This window comes from Urocampus carinirostris, chromosome 10 (assembly GCF_059441175.1).
Source record: "Urocampus carinirostris isolate Australia breed hairy pipefish chromosome 10, RoL_Ucar_1.0, whole genome shotgun sequence".
Lineage (NCBI taxonomy): Eukaryota > Metazoa > Chordata > Actinopteri > Syngnathiformes > Syngnathidae > Urocampus > Urocampus carinirostris.
Window position 1 is genome coordinate 5,129,275 of NC_142358.1, and position 24,146 is coordinate 5,153,420.

Consider the following 24,146-nt stretch of genomic DNA (forward strand, 5'->3'; position numbering starts at 1 on the left):
CAGACATATCGAGTTCAGTCTGAAACAAGATACAGGGAAAATATATAGCCAGAGTAGCTCACCGAAGTCGTTGTGTTCAATAATAATGTGCAGCCATAGTCCTCTTATATCCGTGAGTTTAGTAAATCCAGGAGAATAAAATATTTACAAATACAGAATAGTAAAAAAAATGCTTTCTGTATGCCGTCAACCACGTGCTATACGCATTCATCTTTTTCGGCCAATTGCAGGCTTTGTTTTGCCGCTTCAGCCTATGGCAGCCCGTAAATGATAAAAAGGATCCGCCCCTTGACCTCCGAATAACTTTAGCCAATAGTGATCGATTCAACTGATGATTGACACATCTTTTTCGGCCAATTGCAGGCTTTGTTTTACAGTTTAAGCCTGCCAGCCTGTAAATGATAAAAAGGATCCGCACCTTGACCTCCGAATAACTTTAGCCAATAGTGATCGATGCAACTGATGATTGACACATCTTTTTCGGCCAATTGCAGGCTTTGTTTTACAGCTTAAGCCTGCCAGCCTGTAAATGATAAAAAGGATCCGCCCCTTGACCTCCGTATAACTTTAGCCAATAGTGATCGATTCAAATGATGATTGACACATTGGTTAGCCAATGAAACGCCGGTAAATAAATCCCAGCATACACCGCGGACTACTTGGCGTTCGGGGGAAAATCTAGTCGGCGGCTGCAAGTTAGTTGGAAGACTTTGCGATTTAATATTGATCCATAAATAAGGCACACTGTATTATAAGGCGCATGGTCAGCTTTTGAAAAAAAAAAAGACTTTTAGGTGCGGAAAATACGGTATATATATATATATATATATATATATATATATATATATATATATATATATATATATATATATCTGTTTTGAATACTTAATTAATATGATAAATGTTTAATTAATTAATATTATAAATGTTTACAATTTGCTTCACCTTCTAGCATCACTGCAAGTCTTGGGATCCTTAGCTAATAAATTAAAATTTCTTATGCAAGATTCTGAAATGGACAAAGAGAAAAGGCACTGTAGGAGCGGCTTCAAAAATATATCACCATCTTCCTGTCGCTGTGATGCAAACCAAGAGTATACAATGTTTACTACGTTGTAATCAATGACGATAGAGACAATTCAATTTTATCTTATATACAGTAAGTTTGACCAATAGTAGGTTAGTATGTTAAAAATGTATCTCCTCATAGGCACAATCACAGATAAGTTTCAAAATTATTTGTTGTTGATGTCATATGGTGGGGTAAAAATGAGTGGCCGAAAAAACATCATATTTCACTTTGTAAAGTGAAAACATTGTAATGTGGGGTTGACGTATCCCGGGGGTCTACCATACAAGCCCTTTTTCGTACAATAAGCAGTAGGCTGCCATAACCTGGGCGTCTACTATAATCTAATTTACACTTCGAGTGTCATCGATTTGCCTTCCTCACTTACAAAATGTCTCGTTCGAATTTGAAACAATCTTGCGAACGAGCACCGTCGATTCATTTCCAGCCCACATCAACGACTTAAGTGAATAATCACACACGTTTTTTGTTTGCTCGATAGCATCGTGGCCGCCGCCCACTTTCTGTTTGTGTGCGCGTGATTGGTTTGGTTAGTAGAGTGTGTGTCATTATGCGGCGAGAAGGCGGCTAATGACTTGAGTATCGACTGTGAGGATCGGGCGCATCGTAGGGATATTAGCGGCTCGGCTGAAGGTGTATCGCATTGATCAACATCAAGGAGGGGTCATTACGTTTGCCCCTACCCCCCACAGTCACAACCACTCCAAGGGTTTATCTGTGCTGAAATGAAGTAAAAAAAGACTAACATGATTACAATACCGTATTTTCCGACTATAAGGCTCACAGGATTATGAGGCGCATCCGAAAATATGTATTTTGTTGTGTATATTTCATACACAGTAATCTTTTGCTGTATTGCGTTTACTTATTGTGGTTTTGCTACTTCACAGATTTTTATTATCCACTGTGTTCTCCATACTGATCGGCTAAACAGACAAAGATGCTTTCAATCACAAACAAAGTTGGACCTGCTGAAATTGCTATCATGCCACATGCGGGTTTTGGCACTACCAAGTGGCTCCCAGGCGCTTTTTCAAAAATGTTTGATCCTGAAAAAATGTGTGGTTTCCGTAGACAGAACCAGAAGGTCAATGTAGTTTTCCATTGTGTCAAAATGATGGCAAACTATTGTGTAAAGTATCGTGGATTAAATAGATAGATAGATACTTTATTCAAATTCACATTTTTACATTTTTATAATCACAGGATTATGTCCTTAATACATACATTTGTTTAATAAAACAACACGATTTTTTAAAAATCATAACTTGACAGTACAGAAGTTCTTTTTATTGATTTAACAAATATTGCAGCCTGTAAATTGTATTTGTTCCTGAGTTATTAATAAAGAATTTTATTAATTAATTAAGTTTTCGAATCCGTCGGATTTGACTATCACAGAACGCTTTTAGAACACAATCCCCGCAGAAGAGGAAATGATTATTGTAAAAGGAGAACTGGACTATAAGATGCATTCAATTAAAACTGGAGAAAAACTACAGCAGTTATTCGCATGTGTGACCATTTCTCATTTTATACATTTACAGTATACATAAGCCCAATGCTTAATCCGACAGAAATGTCGCTGATTAAAACCGTCAGACATTGTACAGTATGTAACGGGAATCAAACCTAGGTCGCAGCTGTGAGAGTGCCGAAACTAAAAAAAGCTACCCAAGAAGCTATTCTCTTCATCCCGGTCCTGACCCTCTTTAAACAAATGCTAAAAGCTAAGACCAAAAAATTGATTTTATTGACTAATTTCCTAGTTTATGTATTTTCACGTTTATTTAACACAAGTGATGAAGAAACAAGCTACTGTACTCATGGGTGTGTAACACACTTTTTGTTTTACCTAATAAAGAACTAAAAGTTTAGGTGCTTGTTATACACGTTTTTTTTGCAGTAGTATTTGTGCAATGATTGATCAGTCGAAAATATTGCTGACCTCAATTGCAAAAGATTCGAACCCAAGTCGCGGCAGTGAGAGCAGCAAATCCAAACAACTAGACCACCAATGTTAAATATTAGTGATCAGGAACCACCGGGCCACAGCACAGTACCTATCATTTGTTCAGAAATACAATAAAGTTGTCTTATTTTTGCCTATACCGTATTTATTTGTGAATATAGTCGTATTTTCCTTAACCACTAGATCACTACTAATACAGATGACCTATGAAAAAGAAGAAAACAAAAAGTTGTCATGAAAGATTTAAATAAACACAAAAAAGCTGTATAACGTATAACCTTGTTTAGGAACACACACGAATAAAAATTGTGTGCATTTCCAATCTTATTCAGCAGTATTTTGTGGTATATTGGGTTTTTAGGTTTACCTTATGGTCCTAAAAATACAGTACATACAGTAAACAAATAAAAAGACTGATTTTTTTGTGTGTTTGTGCCAAAACAGAAGGCTGTCCCGGTCTATGCAATGGCAACGGCAGGTGCACTCTGGGTAATGGAGGCTGGTATTGCGTATGTCAACTGGGCTGGAGGGGCAGCGGATGCGACACTTCCATGGAAACAGCTTGTGGGGATGTCAAGGACAATGATGGAGGTAAGATGTGGACAGCGCTGGGGGTGGAGTCTGATTAATACCAGCTGTGATAGTTACGATAGTCTTCCATATACCGTAAATTTCGGATTACGGAGTACACCTGATTAAGAGCCGCATGCACAAATTAAAAGAATAACTAAACGTTGTTTTCATTCAAGCCGCACAGGATTTTATGCTGCAGGCTAAAACAGCCATAAAACTGAACTAATCCACGTCCATTTCTTACATTAAAAAAAAGTCCGTGGTGAAATGACTAGTTCAGAAAAGTAGTACAAGGTTAAGACTCTTGTTTCCGCACTGCGTCCCCAGCCGTCAATCTTAATCAGTGAGCGCAGAAGTCAATAACAATTACATTGGCATTAACATATACTCATGAATGTGACAGAAACGTTCTCAAAACAAAACTTAATGAACTGAACTGACTAAAATTCAGGGTCTTCTACAGTCTCAAAGGCACATACTAAACCATGTAATAGATCTTGAAATGAAATGATCTGCATTTATATAGCACTTTTCAAGTCAATGAAGACTTCCCAAAGCGCTTTACAATGTGATTCACATTTACCCATACACACACTCACACACCAGAAGCGGCCGTGCAGCCATGCAAGGCGACAACCTGCTTATTGGGGTTCAGTGTCTTACCCATGGACACTTCGACATGTAACACGGAGGAGCCGGGAACCTGCGACCTCTTGATCCCATGATGAGTGCGCTCCCTCCTGAGCTAAAGCCGCATGTCAGGTTAATTGGGCAGTCCAAATTGTCCTTAGGTGTGAATGAGGGTGTTAGTTGTCTGTCTCTATGTGCCCTGTAACTGGCTGGCAACCGGTTCAGGGAGTCCCCTGCCCACTGCCCGAATATAACTGAGATGGGCTACAGCACCCCCGCGACCCTATTGAGGATAAGCGGTGCAGATAATGGATGGATGGATGACTTGACTATTATTAGACAATGATACATTCTATTCAATGATCCCAAGACGAGCGCTCTACCTTTTGAGCTAATGCCGCCCCTATCTTAAGCTCTTATATCCCATGCACACATGACACGGTGATAGGAAGTAGAACGAGTATTAGTACTTCTAGTATAAGTAGTACTAGTACATTATCCATGCTGACACTAGTTACTAACAAAGGAACTGTACATGATAATGATCAGACTGACAAATATTGGACAAATAACACAAATAATATGACGTCACAGTTGTTGGCCTAATTTGAAAAAAATACCCTATAATTAGTCACCGCCTGGTGAGCTGACACTACAAGCATTAATGTATAATGATTGTTTTACAGAACAATAATATGCAACAAAATAAATACAGAAAAAAAGACAAAATAAACAACAAAATATACAGCCAAATACCCAGCATAACAGAAATAAACCAATGACAAAATACACGAGAAAATGCACTACAAAATACACGACAGAGTGCATGATAAAAATAAATATTTCAAAATCTAAGTGACAAAGTAAATGACAAAATACATGAATGAAACAGGAGTGCCCGGAGGGAACCCCAGCATGCAGAGGGAGAACATACATTTCTGTACGGGGATGCCGGTAGCTGCAATCGAACCTGGACCTATGCATAGTGGGGCTGAAGAGCTAACCACTTAAAGACAAAAAATTTTTACAAAACATCCACTCATCCAAAAATTAACCTAAATACAAAATCTGCAAAATAAATATCCAGAATAACTCTCCATAAATAACCCCCACCCATAAACGATCTAATGTAAACATTAAACTGCCGACATGGTACAATGAAGATTCAAAATTCATGATAGTCATTATTGTCTATAACAAAAGATGCCGATGACATTTTCTTTGCAACCCCGTGTACAGTTCAAAACCGGATGAAATCAAATCAATTATATATATATACGTACAAAAACCAAAGACAATGTACCTATAGGTCCTTATTATTTTTAGGCTGATTCCGTGTTGTATCAGGGTTCAAGGATCCCTCAACCACCTGGGTCGTAGGGCCACCACTTCCTGTGGTGGCTTAAACAAATAAAGCCTGCTGGTGCCCATCCCTCTCCGGGAAGTTTTTTTGGGTAGGCGCTTGCCTAACCACATGAAACAGATAGTACTGGTTTCCATAGTTACCAGTAGCAGGGGAAGCCTCCTGATCTAACTCAGATACGGCACCTTCATCATCTAGTCTTCGTTGTTTTTTAGTGAAAAGTGTCATTCCACTCCGAATAGTTGAGTCGGGCCTTGTCATTGACGGGCAGCAGTGTGTGACTCTACTGATACTAGATCCTAAATCAAGGGGGCAAAACTCTCTTGCAAAACTCTCTTGTTCTGAAATCGAAAAAGTAATTGGTAGTTATCTACTTAAAAGTCCTAAGTATTTATCCTACAGAAAATAATATTAACCGAACCTTTTTTGTCAGACGGTCTGGTGGACTGCCTGGACCCTGATTGCTGCCTCCAGGCCTCATGCCACACCACAACATTGTGTGTGGGCTCGCCGGACCCACTGGACATCATCCAGGAGAAGCAAGCATCAGCAACATCGGCAACTTCGACAGCAACAGGCAACCAGGGCAAACCTCAGAGTTTCTTTGAGCGTATTCGATTCCTGGTAGGGCAGGAAAGCACGCACGTGGTGCGAGGCGCCAGCCCTTTCGACGCCAAGTGAGTAACCTTTCAAGTGCAACCACTTGATTAGAAACATCGTTGACATTCATATTATTTGTCATTGCAACATCCAGCCTGGTCATCCTGGAAGGGGGATTACCTCAATTGTGGTCCCTTCTCTAGGTGTCTTAATTTTCCTCATGTTGAGGTTTTCGAGTTTTTCCTTGCCCTCATGTAGGTTTTAGATCAGGGGTTAGTGTATTAATAGTCTGTAGTTTGCAATAATCTGTGGTCTATCCCGCCCTTTGAGACTCTTTGTGATTAAGGGCTATACAAATAAACATGACTTGACATCACTAAAATATAACTTTGGCTTATTTAAGTCCATTTTACATTTTCTTCATTTATCATCTAGATTTCTTACTTATTACAACAAATTGACCAAATGAATAAATACTATAATTAAAATAATGTAATTATTTATTTAATTATTGTTTTAATATTGTTAATAAATAAATAGATAAAATCAATGAAATAATGCTGTTGTCTATTTAGTTAGTATTGATTTAGTTTATATTTACATTATTTTTATCAAGCAAATAAATCAAATCATAAAAATAATGTTTTTACTATTACAATTGTAATCTGTATGAACTGAGCTCTTTTATGCAGTTTTTCTATCCAATCTCCCTCAAGCCAAGTTTTATCCTTCAAGCTTTTCTCCATGCATACTTGTACTACTCATACTTATCTTGTAGCAATTACATACAATTGACACACCATCCAATTGTCAGATAGCAAATTGCACAAGTGTGAACCCGCAAAATCTAAATAACATTAGCTTGTTTGTTCCTCATTATTCTCTCTTTTGACTTATCTCGCTTTTTATTCCGGAAGACAACCACGTTATAAATAACTCCTGACTGTTACGTTCTAATATTTTTTTGGGGGGTGGAGGGTGAAGCTGGATGAAGTAATGGAGGGTGAAATGTGCAGCCGGCGGCTCTTGATGGATGACGGACGGATGATGACGGACAAAACACGGAACGAGGCACTGGAGGCAAAAAAATCAAGCGCTCCCAGCGACGTGAATGGCATCTGCTATTCGTGTATTGTGATTACTTTTACTGTAATCCATCTGATGCTTGCTCCCGGTGGCAGGAAACTGTCAGGGAACTAACCCCCACCCAAAAAAAACTCCATCCGTCTTTTGTTTCCTTCCTGCAACGTTTTGAGTCCGTAGCGCCAACTCCCGTCACTTTATTTGCAACTCGCTTTGGAAGTAGCTTTTTTTTCCACTTGTGACAAATAAACATAAAAAACCCTTGGAAAATACTGTAAATTTCAGACTTCAGAGCGCAGCTTCATTCAAAATGGCGAGCACATATTTACTACTTCACCGAAAGAAAACACGGATGAGGCATACCTCGCATAAAATATCAAACCTATCTTTCTTAATAACCGCACCAGGGCAATCATACAGTAGAAAAATAGTGCCATATTGCAACACAGGTGTGTCTTTTTCTGTTGTTCCCATTGGTGGTTGCCGCGGTAACAGACCACACTGCATTTACTTGTTATCGTTCCTTAAGGATTAAAGGAAACCTTAGAGACCAGACATGGATGGCGATGATATAGAAGGAAAAGTGTTGCATTTTTGATGGATATCTTCCACTGCTGTTCAATTCCGACGTATAAATTAAGGACTCGATTTGTGGGTGAAAAAGTTTAAATATCGTGAGTATGTTCTAAACATTAATCATAAAGTTCTGTATAACCTCCCTTTTTGCTCCTGTTATGTATTATATGAATAATCTCGGCATCAATATCGACTAATTTCTGGGCATTGTAAAGTTTTCCAGATGTCACTGTGATGTTTTGTATTTTGAGCGCTGCGCAGAAGAGCAGTTTGCCATTTATCTCAGGCCGGCCACAGCGGCTTGTATTATGAAATTTATGATAAGTTTAAAATATCACATTGCTGGTCTTAACTATTATCTGTCATGTCCAGCATGGTCGCTGTGGCGACCGGCTGGCCCCGCCCCTTTGGCACCGGGTGTAGCAGATTATCTAATTTGCGTGTGTGCTTCTTAAGGGCGGGTTGTGGGGATTGCCGGTTGCGGGTTCATTGCATTACTTTGCATTATTCTGTTCTGTTTGACTTGATGAAACCTGTACTTGCCCGTTCTGAGTAAAAGCCTGTTTTGTGAGTATTCCTAGTCTGAGTTTCTGTTTGCCTGTAAGCCTGTTTTTGTTTTTGTCCCTGAGTGTTGGACGACTTTTATTTCCTTAATAAAAGTAACTAATCGTTAACGCGAATGAATTCACCCTTCCTGCCTCCTGCCTCCGATCTGGTCGGGTCCCGTGACATTATCATGTTTTTAAATTGTGGATATTACTAAAAAATCTGATTTCCCCTTATTCAGCAAGGCCTAATTACTTGTGGGGTTCATTTTTATGTAACAGTTGAACATACAGTATCAGAAAAACACAAATCCACAGAGGCTGTCAAATCAATTTAAAGCTGAATAGAAAAACGATTCAAAAAAATATTCAGACTCAATACCAGTACCAGTACCAGTACAGTAATCCCTCGATGTTAGTTTAAGTTCACGTAGTGGTGTAATTGTAATCCTGTGCAGTCCTTTGAGACATTTTTGTGATTAAGGGCTATATAAATAAATGTGACTTGACTTGACTTGACCTCGATTATTGCAGTTTATGGAGACTAGAACCCCCACTTAATACACGTAATTTCGTAGCAATTGCCTGTCGAGGATGAAGGATTGCAGCCGCACAGTAGCTGATCATTTTAACTACAAAAGAACGGAAAATACAGCCACCAAACGTGACACAAATGTTTGCTCTCTCAGCCCCTGCTCTCGGCAATAGTTAACTGGGGATAATGGATTAGAACTTCTGTACTGTCAAGTTATGATTTTTATAAAATCGTGTTGTTTTATTAAACAAATGTATGTATTAAGGACAATAATAATAATAATAATAATAATAATTTCCTTGTATTGTCATTCTGTGTAACAATGTACACAGAACGAAATGTCGATTGCACCTGACCCGTTGTAGCGAGCCGATGCAGCCGCAGCCAACAGAGGGCGCCGCCGACCACTTTTTAAGTCTTAGGAATGACTCGGCCGGGGCGCGAACCACCGACCTCCCAGTCTCAAAGCGGGCGCCTTACCATCTAGGGTACTGAGCTGGTATAAACACCTGTGATTATAAAAATGTAAAAATGTGAATTTCCCTTCGGGGATGAAAAAGCTCTGTACAAAAAGGGGCTCTGCCATGCCCAGTTCTCAGCATTAGTCGACTGGGAATAATGGATAACTGCCACAACCATTAATTTTAGGTGGAACAGAAACGTATGCCTCCTGACAAAAGTGTACACTGCCAATCCCGGCTTGCAGCAATATGAAATCGGGGATAATACAACGCGGCTACACAAGTATAGTTGATTTTAGGTGAAATTAAAATAACAGCGAAAAAATGTGCCATGCAAGGCACAAATTTTCTCCCTTAGGCCCTGCTTTCATCAATAGTCGACTGGGGATAATGGACAAATAAGTGCAGTTCATTTTAGGTGAGCAGCAATGGCATGCTTCGGCAGCCCTAACTAAAACAAAAAAGAGCTATGTCATATCCTGCGGTCAGCTGTAGTCAACTGGAAATGAAATAATTTATTTTGGGGCAAAAGTGTCTTCTGCCGGTCCTCTCGTGCAGCAATGTGGCATTTGAGATAATGGATCACGGTAATACTAGTGCAATTCATTTCAAGCAGAAATATAATATTGCCCAACAGAGCCGCCAAGCCCAACAAAAGTGCCCCCAGCGATATTCAATAGGGATTAATGGTGTTTCATTTCAGGCGGGTCGGAATCGCAGACGCCATAGTTAAGTCATACTAATTTGTATACCACTGAACATAATGAAATGAAGTGATCTGCATTTATATAGCGCTTTTCAAGTCAATGACTTCCCAAAGCGCTTTACATTGTGCTTCACATTTCCCAATAGCGGCCGTGATCTGTGCAGCCATGTAAGGCGCTAACCTGCTTATTGGGGGTATTGGGGTTTCAGTGTCTTACCCAAGGACACTTCGGCATGTAACACGGACAAGCCGGGATTCGAACTGGGATCCCTTAATCCTAAAACGATCGCTCTACCTCCTGAGCTACTGCCTGACCCAAACATAAAAAATCTGAAAGTTGCCAAAAGTGTATTTTTCCGGTCGTCGTTCATAGCTACAGTATATTGGATTCAAAATAATGGATCGGGGCTGAACGAATGCTGTTTAGGCGGAAATACAGATTGCAATAGAGATGGCAAAAAAGAGCCGCAAGGCCTGACAAAAGTTCCTCTGCCGGTCCCCGCTCACAGCAGTATGAGATTATGGACAATTGTTCTCGGCTGCATGCGTGCAGTTCACTTTTTGGAGGATTGAATAGCAAAAATGTGCTGCCAATCCCGACAAAAGTGTGCTCTGCTGACTCCGCTCGTACTAATATGCAATCAGGGATAATGGATTGAGTAATAATTTCCAACTGCGATGCACTAAGGACCTGAAGCACGTAGTAGTGATGGATTACAGTACTTCTGTTGCCAGCTTTTGTGGGCATTTGTCCAAATATCCCGTCTCCCTCATCGCCTCGGTCGGCCTTTTTTTATGCCCAAAACAAAACATTCCCTGGACAAAAGCTTGTTTTTAATAGGTTTGGGTCTTAAATAATGCCACACAGCGGAAACAATTAACACTGGCATGTTAGCGGCCGCCCTCAAAGCGTCCTTACCAGAGGCAAGATCATTCACCTCCTACTGTGCCGGCCCACAGGACCGAACCTTTATGTTAATTGGTTCCATTCTCCTTCAGCGGACCTTGGATGTCCAACCGCTGCTCTGTAAACAAAGGACCAAAGTGCTTGTATTTGCACTGAATCGCCACTAGGGTGAAATCTGTTTCATGGAGCAACGTTTTGTCCTTAAGTAATTTCAGTAATGACAACAAACGGACGCTTTGAAAACATGAAAGATCAGGTTGAAGTGTGGGTTATAAGACTTGATTGTAACGATCTCAGTTGTTGTTGCCCTGGTCTCGATCTTGCCTTGATCTCAGTTGATCTTGGGCAAATTTTGGTCTCGTAATGGACTTTTTTCCAATTGAACATTGATTCTAACGGTCTTGTTTTTATAAATTGATTTTGGGTTACGTAGGGTGCGTTTTATACTTGAAAAATAATTCAAACTGTTACTGTCCTAATTGGTTTGGTCTTTGTCTCAATTTCAATGGTCTCAGGCATGTCTCAGCTGGTTTTGGACACGCCTTGGTTTTGTGAAATGTTAATTGACGCTCATAAAGTTATTTTGATGGTCTCGTTTTTTGAATGCTTTGGTCCTCATCTTGTCTCTGTGTGAGATGGTCTCAGACACATCTTGATCTTTTATAGTGTCGTTTTCCACAAAAAAAACAAAGATTGTAACGGTCTTGGTTTTTGATTGCTTTGGTCTTGGTTTCGTCTTGATCTTGGCTGTTCTTGGGCATACTGTTCTCAGCTCAGGGATGCTGCTGGAAATGTGAATTTCCCTTCGGGGATGAATAAAGTATCTATCTATCTATCTATCTATCTATCTATCTATCTATCTATCTATCTATCTATCTATCTATCTATCTATCTATCTATCTATCTATCTATCTATCTATCTATCTATCTATCTATCTATCTATCTATCTATCTATCTATCTATCTATCTATCTATCTATATTTTGATATCGTATAGTGTCGCTTGATGCTCGAAAAGTTATTCCAACAGTTTTAGTTTTCAACTGCTTTGGTTTTGGTCTTGCCTCAACCTAAGCTGGTCATCTTGGGTTAGCTTTGGTCTCGTATTGTGTCATTTTCTCGATCACAAAGTGATGCTTATGGTCTTGGTTAGTAAATACTTTGATTTTGGTCCCATCTTGATCTCACCTGGTCTCCCACATGTCTCGATCTTGCTGTCTTATATAATCTTGTTTTACGCTCCACATAACTAGAGCACACTATTTGTGACAGGCTTTTTTTTCATTTAAGTTATCTGTACCGAGCAGTTAAAAACCACCCTTGGTAACATCAGACACCATATATATTCACATCTTCCCCGGCTGTCAACAAGCACTCCGCGTTTGCTCTCTGCCGGACGAGCGAGAAAGAAAATAAGAAGTAGCAGAAGCTGCTCTGTCCATAAATAAATAAAAAGTCGAGAATCTGGAGCTAAGCAGCAAGAATGGAGGCTCACCTAAAAATATCAGTGACAATCTATTATTCATGGCCGGTGTTCCTTCCCCCCCTCGCCAACAGAAGCCGGAGGCGATGACAGCTCGTTTCTGATGAGCTCTCGCCACCTTCCCTGACGAGACGATCGTCTTTCCATTGATCCCACTTAACCGCTTCCTCGTAGACATGTCGTAGCTCGCCGCCCTCTGATGTTTGCCACCGCAAGAAGCTGCCAGAGTGTCACCCAATAAAGCGCCTGCTGTTGCGTAAAAGCTGCCCTGCTCTCTCCGGTGTGGCACGCCTTCAGAGAAAACGCCACGACAGAGGGGAATAAAAACCAGGGATCGCCAATAAACACTGTGGTGTCAAGTCGACGCTAAACAAGATCAAGACATGCTGCAGACTAGCTGAGATCAAGACAAGACCAAAGCAATCGAAAACCAAGACCATTAAAATAAATATTTGAGCTTAAAATGACACCATACAAGATCAAGACATGCCAAAATATTGGCTGAAATCAGGACAAAACCAAAGCAATGAAAAAAATCAAGACAATTACAATCTGTTTTTCAGCAAAAAAAAAATGACCTGAGTGACACTAAGATGAGCCCAAATCCACATTCACAGAAAGCGCCAAGGCGGGGAGAATAGTAACCGGGGATCGCCGCCAATAAACACTGTGGTGTCATGTTGAGCGTAAAAAGACGCTATTTTAGACCAAAGCAAAAAGTTCTGCAGACTAGCTGAGATCAAGATGAGTCAAGTCATCATCATCAATTACATGATCGAAAACCAAGACAATTAGAATCACTTTTGAAGCTTATAACACTATGTGAGACCAAATTATGCCCAAAGCCACTTATAGATAAACCACCACCGGGAATAGGTGTAGTAACCGGGATGGCTGCCTATAAACACTATGGTGTCTTGTTGTACATAATACGAGCCAATACGTGCTGCAGACTAGCTAAGATCAAAGCAATGGAAAACTAAGACCATTGGAATCACTTTTCAGTTGTACAACTACACTATAGAAGACCAAGATTTGCAAGAAACCAGCTGAGATCAAAACGAGACCAAAACTAAAGCAATTGAAAATCAAGACCAGTAGTAACCCTTTTCAAGCATAAAATAACACTATATGACACTAACCAAGGCATGCCTGAGACAAAAAACAAAAAACAGTGGAACCATTTTCGAGCGCGAAATGACAATAAAACGTGCCAAAAACCAGCTGAGGTCAAGACAATAAGAAAAATCAAAGCAATCAAAACTAAGATCATGGGAATCACTTTATTAGCATAAAATAACACGATATAAGACCAAGATGTGCCCCAGACCAGCTAAGATCAGATCACATCAAGACCAAAGCAACCGAAAACTAAAAATGTAAGAAGAACTTTTTGAGCATCAAACAGCACTGTACAAGACTGAGGCTAAGTTCACACTGCAGGGAAATTGGAATTTTTGGCTCGGACGGGATCTGTTCAAGTCCAAATGAATATAGAACTATTATGTGCTGTCCCCTTTAAAGTAATAATTCCTGCAGTTACCTGAAAAATCAACACAACTTCTTTTTTATTCTCGCCACTCAATCGTTGTGTGTGCTGGGGGGGTGTGTGTTTTTGTGTTAAGTGGTTGGGCGGGGGTTACCGATTGTATCTCATCAGTGACGTCAAAGACCAAGGTGTGTGAGGGCCTTTTGAAGTCTTGGGGGGGACGCATGCCCCGGGGTTTTTGATAAGCACCCAAGCAGGTCTGGCAATCTGCACTCTTTGTTGTTTCCGTCGCAATGACAAAAGATAAGTACTGCTTTTTTTAATTAAAGAAAAAACAAAACAAAAAACACAATAAAAAAGAAGAGCTATCGCATTATCGTTCCGGTTCGTGTAGGGAAAAATAAGAACCCTCGGAGAGGAAAGTGCTTGATTGCTTTTATTTTGAACATTGTTCTCTTTTTATAAGCCACTGTGTATTTTGCGCAAAATGCATAAAAGCTCTACTGAAGAAAATTGTTTATTAACGTTAGGTCAATAAATTGAACTCATCGGTCTCGTTTTTTGCTAACTTGCTAGATATCATCAATCTATACATTTTTGCTAGCTAGCTTTTTAGCTAGATATCATTCACCCATTTTTCTGAGTAGCTGGCTATCATTCATCTGTCTATGCATTTTTGTCAGCTTGCTTTTTAGCCTGATACCATCTATTTTTTCATATACGAAATGGTATTTCGTCTTTGTCTTGACGGCTTTTACTTTTTGTAATGATATCAAAATGTGTTGAAGCTTGGGAAAGTACTTGTGTCATGTTTTAACTCCTACAGAAATCATATGAAAACAAAATAGAAACAATTTTTTTCACTTACCAACATTTTTGAAAAAACTCAAGACAGCCCAACTATTTTTCCCATCGTTTTGTTTTTTTGTGTTGTGATCTTGTGCTTTAAGTGTATTGGTTTTCTTGAGATGGATGAAAAACTCGGTCGATTCATCTCGGTTGTCTGGCAACAATGAATTCGTGTTTTCCTCGTCCCAGTTTAATTCGAGACACTCACTAGTCCTCATTAAGCCGGGACGATTTTTTCTCAGCATCATTAAACGAATGGCGTAAATTGTCGCCCTGGATGTGACTTTTTATTTATTTGTTTTTGTTTTGTTATTTCTGCAGGCACGTTTGCGTCATCCGAGGGCAGGTGGTAACCTCGGACGGCACGCCTCTAGTCGGCGTCAACATCAGCTTCGTTAACAAACCTTCCTTTGGATACACTGTCACCAGGCAGGATGGAAGGTAAGCTAAAAATGGTTTTGTCCTGGTTGGCAAAACATCAAATCCGTAAAATTGTGACCCTAGCTGTGTAAAAGTACTTTATTCATTTCAATAAAACACAATAAATTAAATTAATAAGAACATTTTAGGTTAAGACATTTGTAGATATAAAACACAACTTGAAGAACCAGATATGTCTGGAAGCCATCTTGCAAATACAGAAGCCTGAACGGCCATTTTGCAAAGCTAGCTTGTCCTGTTTGCTTACTGCTCACAAATAAGCCCTGCATGCGATGGTCGCTGTGTCCCATGATTCAGGCACATTCTCATTTTTTTCACTGTTTCCTTTTCTATCCGTTTGGCTGCAGTCTATGGCTTGCTGATAGCAGCTATTGTTATTGATAGTCTTTCAGTGTCACTCACCTACAGCTGGTCATGCAAGTGTATGTCGCCGATTCCCATGATTCGGGCATCATATCCTTTTTCCACTTTTTATTCTCTAGCCACTCATGTTAGCTACTTGGCTACTATATCAGACTTGCTGCTAGCCTTTATTATTATTGTTATTGTTGGCTGCTTCTGCTTTGTCGGTCAGTGTCACTTGCCTTCCACAGCTGAACGTTGCGAAATTCTCTGATTCAGGCATGATCCGATTTGTATTCTACTTTTTATTCTTTAGCCACTCTTGTTAGCCCATTGAATGCATGCTATGGCTTGCGGCAAGCCACTATTATTATTGCAAGCTGCTGTAAATAAAGCTTAATTCGTTCTTCAGTGTTACTCGCATTCCATAGATGGTCCTGAGTTCTAGAAGAGTGCACAAAAAACTTTAATGACACGAACACCCGTATTTGTGACTGATCAGTTTAAAGTTTAGTTGTAACTCAAAATAAGGACAGAAGAAATTAACTTCATAACGTTCCGTCTGACCGTTCAGAAGCAAAGACGTGTCTGTACGATTTAACCAGTCACTGAAATATGTCATGCCACATCTCAACGCTCGGGATTCAAGATGTACTCACCACTTAAAAATGTATCCATCACAGAAATATCACGATCAGTCTGAAACAAGATAGCCATAAACTATAAAGCAGGTAATGCTCACCAATAAAGTGCTTTCATAGTCAGCTGGTTAAACGATTCCCTGCAAACATGGTCTCCTTAAATTCACGATAGTCCAGTAAATCCAACCGCGTAAAATGTTTACTCCAAAACACACGATAAAGAAGACAGATAAAAAAAAAATCTACCTAAAAGCATTCCTTCTTAGTTTGATGATCCTTGTTGTGATCCATCTGTTTCAGCCCATAATTCACTTTTACAAGTAAACAAAATCGATTAATGATTTTGTATATGACCTCTGACCTTTCGATTCAAACCACTCTCGACCAATTGCAAGCTTTTTTTTACAGTCCACAGCCTGCAATAGCCTATGAGGGCCTGTATTGAAAAAAAAAAAATCAGATTGGGATTTCCAAACTTTTCTGAAATCTTAGTTCTTTATTTTAATTGGATCTCCTTGTTTACAAAAGTAGAGTGTCCTAAATGGTGTAAAAATCAAAGAAAAGCAACATGATTGTTGAGAAAAGCAACATGATTGTAGACAAAACAACAGTGCGCAATAATAGTCAGAATAAAAAATGGAATCCTATGCGATCACCTCTTCAGGTGGACAATGTTAAAAACAGAATTAACTTATTAGGTACTGAGTGAATTATGTAGTGTATTGGAATGGACATTGAATTCCACTGAAGACTTGAGTATCGGTATCTGAGCAAAGACGTACCATACAGTGGGGCAAATAAGTATTTAGTCAACCACTAATTGTGCAACTTCAAACATAACAGACAGAATGTGAAAAGTAATACAGAAAGTCACATTGTTTGATTTGGAAAGAATGTATTTGCAAATCGTAGTGGAAAATAAATATTTGGTCAATGTCAAAAGTTTATCTCAGTACTTTGTTATATATTCTTTGATGGCAATAACATAGGCTAAATGTTTTCTGTAATTTTTCACAAGCTTTTCACACACTGTTGCTGGCATTTTGGCCCATTCCTCCATGTAGTTCTCCTCTGGAGCTGAGCCTGAGCAGATGTTTTGGGGCTGTCGTTGGGCAACACAGACTTTCAACTCCCTTCACAGATTTTCCATGGGGTTAAGATCTGGTGACTGGCTAAGCCACTCCAGGACCTTGAAAGGATTCTTACACAGCCACTCATTTGTTTCCCTGGCTGTGTGTTTGGGATCATTGTCATTGATTTTCACTCAAAATATCTCAAAGCATGGCCCCATAAGTATATGTATATTTATTTTACACAGATCAGTCGTTCTGGTCCCTCTGCAGAAAAGAAGCTCCAAAGCATAATATGTTCACCTCAATGTTTACAGTGGGCATTTTGTCTTTCGGATGCAATTCAGTATAATTTATCATCCAAGCATTAGAACCAAAACGTTCTACTTGGCTACGTCAGACCTTAACACAATTTCCCAGTCTTCTTCTGGACCACCCAAATGCTCTCTAGCAAATTGCAGATAGCCTGGTAGTGTATTGGCTTCTGCAGGGGAACACGTTAGGCATACAGGATCTGAGTCCCTGGTTGCGTGTTCCCTAAAGTAGCCTATTGTAGTGTTTACCCAGCTCTCTGTAGGACATTAAATTAATTCCGCTCTGTTTTTCTGGGATATTTGCTTACCGTTATTTTTATCATTTCCACACCTTGGGGTGTGACTTTGCATGGCGCCACGGATCGAGGTAGAGGGTCTTGCTGTATATGGCTTCCATTTTTCATTGATTTCTAACCGATTTTGTTACAAACGTTTTGCCTATCATAGATTCAGTCTTCAAGGCCTAGTGCAAGTCTACAATTTTTTCTCTGGTGTTATTCGAAAGCTCTTTGGCTCTAGTGGAGTTTGGAGTGTGACTGACTGAGGTTGTGGACAGGTTTCTTCAACCAGTATTGAGTTAAAACAGGTAACCAGTGGAATCTCCCTAAACCTTATTAAAAAACGTTAGATCTGTTTGACGGACAGAAATCTTGCTAGTTTGTAGATGACAAAATACCCATTTTACACTTTAGTTTAGAAAAAATATATTTAAAAATTAAATAATGTGATTTTCTGTTTTTTTTCTTTCCAAATTCTGTCTCTCATGGTTAAAGTTTACCCAATTTGAGAATTACAGGCCTCTTTCATCTTTTCAAGTGGAAAAAACTAGCACAATTGGTTTTTATTTATTTATATACGGTTATTTATTTATATACTCATCTGCCCCACTGTACATTGTGATTCCTCAGCTTCGACCTGGTGACAGACGGTGGCATCTCGGTGGGGCTGCACTTTGAGCGCGCTCCGTTCCTGCGTGAGGAACACACCTTGTGGCTGCCGTGGGGACGTTTCTTTGTCATGGACACAGTGGTCATGCGCCACGAGGAGAATCACATCCCCAGCTGCGACCTCAGCAGCTTTGCCAGGCCGAGCCCTGTTGTGGCGCCCGCACCTCTCACTGCCTTTGCCGGATCCTGCGCTGAGAGGGGAACCGTGGTGCCAGAGATCCAGGTGACGCTCACGTGCGATTTATTTATTTTTCTTGCTTTATCTGATTGCTCATTTTTAGGATTGTTTTTCTTATTTCACTGTGCATTGTCAACCTTGTTTTGTATGTAAAATCAAAAATTTAAAAAAGCGTAGTCTTTCACTAATTCGAGCTTCATAATCCTGGGATTTACAGGTTGAGAAAAAAATATTCCGCAATCCATCTTCAGTTGAATAAAAAAATTGCTTGATCAATTATCCCCTATTTTTCGTTGTCGAACCTGGCAGCTATTTTTTGCTGTAATTTCAACCTAAAATGGTCTGTTTGTTGCGGCCACAATCCATTATCCTAAATTCCGTATTCATGCAAGCGGGGGACCAGCAGGAAATACTTTTGTCGGGAAGCATGCCGTTCTGGTCCATCTAAAAAGACATACAACGTTGTGGCGGCAATATCCCTGGTCGACTATGCTGAGAGCAAGTGTCCGCAGAGCACCTTATTTTCAGTTCGGGCTGCTCAAGTGAGCCATTTCCGTCCGCCTAAAATGAACTGCATTGTTTCGGCTTTGCTTCATCATCTCTGGTCGACTCTCGACTTTTGCTGAGAGCACGGGACGAGAGCAAAATCGTTCTTTCTGCCTAAAATGAACATTATATGTGGGGCTACAATCCCTTTTTCCCGGTCGACTAATGCTGCGAGGAGGGGCTGGAAGAGTACATTTTAGAAATGGGGCAGGGGCAATTTTGAAGATTCTTTACAGTGATATTAATTAGATAGAAACATGATCTGATTTAAGATGTAGGCTAGAAAACGTCATAAATACAATAAAAAAATGTTTTGTTTTTTTTTCATTTCAAAAGATGCATAAAATCTGACCAAATCGAAAATTTGAATTTTGAAGTTTCTAATTGTCTTTTTTGGGAGATGTTGTTGGGTTGTTTCAAGCTGGAATTCAATTAAGATGTACAGTAAACCCCCAGGATACGACATATATCTGTTCTGAAGACCCCTCATATTTAGCAATAGTTGTGGTTGTTAATTGGTTACAGCCATAAAACTTCTGGAGGGTAGCAATTTCAGTGCCTTCCTTGCATTTCTTGTTGATTGCAAGCTTCGTCTTCATGGTTATCATGTTTTTGCTTCTCCTTTTAACATAACTGGAATGTCTTGTGACCCATAGCGAATAAATACATTAGAAAAAGACTACAGTATTTTATAGCTGACTTGCAAGGTCTTAACAAAGCACACCAAGTTGTGAACTGAAGAAAGAGAATTGGCATTGAGGCAGGTAATTCAGCCAATAACATATTGACTTTTTCATGATGCTTTGACACAAATCAATAGCAGATCTGAATTAGATATTTCGTTGACCAATAACAGACAAGCATCTTAGAGCGGTAACTTCATGTGCTGCAAAGTTTGATTTTCATATATTTTGTGCTCGCAAAATAGATGTCGTATATTAGGGGAAATGCCATATGAAGGGGAAAAATAATCTTATTCCACACCGGAAAGTGAAATCGTCATAAGTCGGGGTCGGCGCATCCTGGGGGTCGACTAAAGTCAATTTAAATTTTTCGTGGACCAAATTTTTACCTTCTGGAATCTTCTCGCCAGTGAATCGAAACGGGCTATTTGATTAGATTTATGACCCTGTCTCTTATATAGTTCTCAAAAATCTTTCTCCCAGCCGCTTCGCAGAGTCCTTGTACTTTAGTGGCAACTCCATTTTGTTTCCAACAATGATAAATCGGCTTCCTCGGGTACGTTGCCGTTGACCTCATCTACAGAGCAACCGGCCGTCGGCTGCACGTGACCGTATGTCCAACATCCGTCTCTTTGCCCTTTTCTAATTATCTCATTTCCCAGTTTGCCCGCTAAGATTTATAAAGTATCTGGGAATTTGCTACCAATCTATTTATGGTCGCCTTTTCGCCTCTTTGAGGGCAATCTGGATCAATCGGCGCTGACTGACGTGTCCTCTGACCGGCGCTACAACAGTTCGCCATTTGAATTGTTACATTATATCTCGTCGGACTAAAGAAGGCCGGGAGGGGGTGGGTAGAGGTGACTTAATTAGAGCAGTGCGGAATAAAGCACAGCTTGTTGACCTTCAGCGGGCCCAAGGGTGAAGTGACGGCAACATAGTCAGATCGGGCCGTTCATAATAAAGGACTTTCCTTTTATCAAATCGATGGGGAAAACTATTCAGTGCGCTATAATGAAGAAATCCTTCAGCAATGCAGCGTTGTAATTGTCCTTGTATCGATATTTCGGCTTCGCTCGGAGGAAAAGTTCTGAATAATATGTGACAGGCTGTACTGGTCAGCGGCCAGTGGGGAAAACGAATGGGCTCTACGTATGATATTGGCGTAAAACAAAACTACACCGAAAAAACCCCCACCTTGTTCTAGTTTCTTGTGTAAAAGATGCCATAGCTTATTTTTCAGCATATAAGGAACACAATGAACACAATAAAAACAGGAATACAATAAATGAAGGACGACACAAAAAGACAGTTCTTGCAATAGAACAATAGTTTTTTTTTTTGCCAAAAACTGACATATCTTTTTTTTTTTAAATTTATTTATTTTATATGTTTTTTTTTCTGGTACACTCAAAGAACAAAATAGTGGGACACACACAAAAAGGGTGTTTGTGAATTGTATATATATTTTTTGTGAACTGTATAAGTTAACTCGCTTATTAGAAACAAAGTTTGAGTATTTTACTCTGGAGTATAAGTCGCACACATATATGTATTAGGGATGTACGATTAAGATTAGTTTTAATATATAGGTAAGAACTAAAATTGGAGTAAATGAAGTGTGTTTAGGTAGAATATATGTTTTCCATGTACTCTATTGGTCAGCTAGTGTATGCAGAAAAAAAAAATGAACATTTTTGTTTCTGCTAGACCCTGCAAGAAGAAGTTCCCATCCCAGGAACCAACATGAAGCTGAGCTATCTGAGCAGCAGGACGGCGGGTTATAAATCTGTCCTGAGGGTGGCGCTAACGCAGGCGGCCATTCCCTTCAACCTTATGAAGGTGCATCTGATGGTAGCCGTGGAAGGCCGTCTTTTTAGGAAATGGTTCCCTGCAGGCCCAAACCTCCTCTACGATTTTGTGTGGGACAAGACCGACGTCTACAGCCAGAAAGTCTACGGCCTGTCAGAAGCCTTTGGTCAGTGTAGAAAAAAATATGTATACAGTTGACATCTGGGATACGGCGACTCCGCCTTATGACGTTTTTACTTCACCGTGTGGAATAAGATGTTTTTAGACAATCTTTACTGAATTTTTCCACTATACAACATCAACAACGATTTATTTTTGATGCCCCCAAAAAACTTTAACTTTTGCATATGTATGAGTTATGCCTGCCTCCTACTGGTCGACGTCCTTTATGTATGTGTATGTGTATATATATATATATATATATATATATATATATATATATATATATATATATATATATATATATATATATATATATATATATATATATATATAAATATTAACGTGGTGTTTTCAGTGTCGGTGGGTTTCGAGTACGAGTCCTGCCCAGACCTGATCCTGTGGGAGAAGAGGACAGCAGTTCTTCAGGGATATGAGAGCTTGGCCTCCAAACTGGGCGGCTGGACTGTTGATAAGCATCATGCTTTGAATGTACAGAGCGGTAAGTCATCTTTTAAATACGGATTTGTCACTTATTATGGATGTGAAAAACCAAAAGGGCAAATAAATAAATATACATATATAAATACACATGTTTGTTGTATATCATTAATATATTGTTTTGTACATGTTTATCTTTTTACAAATGTTTGTCTTTTAAATTAATCTTACATTGCACTAAAAGGAGAAGCCTTCTAATTTTGTTGTACAATTGATGTTGTACAATAATGATAGGCAGCACGGCGGGGCAGTGGTTAGCGCTTGTGCGGCACAGTTCATGTCATGGGAACCTGTCGTGGGTTCAAATCCAGCTCCAAACTTCCTGTGCGGAGTTTGTATGTTCTCCCGTGCTTGTGTAGGTTTCCTCCGGGCACTCCGGTTTCCTCCCACGTTCCAAAAACATGCATTTCAGGTGAATTGGCCGGTCCAAATTGTCCCTAGGAGTGAATGTTGTCCCTGTGTGCCCTGCGATTGGCTGGCAACCAGTTCAGGGTCTCCCCTGCCCACTGCCCGGAGATGGCTGGGATATTTTCTAGATATATTTATTTATTTATTTTACATAACATGAGGCTCACCCAGGGAAGGTGACATGATTGTTCACAATTTTGGTGGGACGGGTACCCTAAAGAAGTAAAACCATTTGAAAGGCAAATCAATGAGGAGCAAATCAGTGTGGTTTGGTCTTTTCATATTGCTGTAGTTTGTTTTCTTTCTTGTACTTTGAAGCACTCGTTTTGGGTTGCACTACACAATACAGCAACATATTGCGGTCCAATATAATATACTGTTCTTTTGGAAAAATAATATGCATGTATCCTGGCCAGGAATCCTGCACATGGGCAATGGTGAGAACGTGTTCATCTCGCAGCAGCCGCCCGTTATCGGCAGTGTTATGGGCAACGGGCGGCGCCGCAGCATTTCCTGCCCGAGCTGCAACGGAATGGCAGATGGCAACAAGTTGCTAGCACCCGTTGCGCTTACTTGCAGCTCTGACGGGAGCCTCTACGTGGGGGACTTCAACTATGTACGCAGGATCTATGCCACCGGGAATGTCACCAGCGTCCTGGAACTACGGTAAATAATTAGGTGGGGGGTATTGCCATTTTTTAGGGCGGTGAGGAAATGAAAACCAACCAACCGAACAACCAACCATACCACATTACAACATTATATATGTATATAATAATACATATGAATATCAAATACAATGGTACATTATAATTCTAATTTGAAAATAATTGAATCTACTTATGTTTTACAAATATGAACAATATGGATGTTAAAACTGAATACTACATATTTTATTATTTAGTTGTCTGTCATGTTAAAAATCATGTCTCGATTTTCCCCTATTTTTATATTCTGTATTTAAGGAATGATTACACACAGAAATAAACAAACAAAATCAAAAAATACAAATAGGAATAATACATTTTATCAATACACATGTTTAGTAAATTGATTTGGATTCGATTTTTGTATACAGAATTTTGATACATATATTTTATCATTTCATATTTTCATATATTTTTCTAATATTTGTATGATTTTATGGAAAAATAAAAAACGAAAAGTAAAACATCCATATATATCTTTTTCACATGATAGATACAATATATTTTCTATATATACAAAATTCACATTATTTTT

At 39.5% G+C, this 24,146-nt stretch overlaps 1 protein-coding gene across 3 annotated transcripts in view; it reads left to right on the forward strand.

Moving 5' to 3' along the window:
• tenm4 (teneurin transmembrane protein 4) overlaps positions 1-24,146 on the forward strand; it is a 287,914-nt gene that overhangs the window by 186,218 nt on the left and 77,550 nt on the right. For all 3 annotated transcript variants that reach the window (XM_088346405.1, XM_088346406.1, XM_088346404.1), the window contains 7 exons: positions 3,507-3,653; positions 6,062-6,305; positions 15,184-15,303; positions 18,579-18,840; positions 21,735-22,002; positions 22,354-22,497; positions 23,321-23,570. In XM_088346405.1, coding sequence (XP_088202531.1) covers positions 3,507-3,653; positions 6,062-6,305; positions 15,184-15,303; positions 18,579-18,840; positions 21,735-22,002; positions 22,354-22,497; positions 23,321-23,570 — 1,435 coding nt within the window. The remainder of the gene's footprint in view (positions 1-3,506; positions 3,654-6,061; positions 6,306-15,183; positions 15,304-18,578; positions 18,841-21,734; positions 22,003-22,353; positions 22,498-23,320; positions 23,571-24,146) is intronic.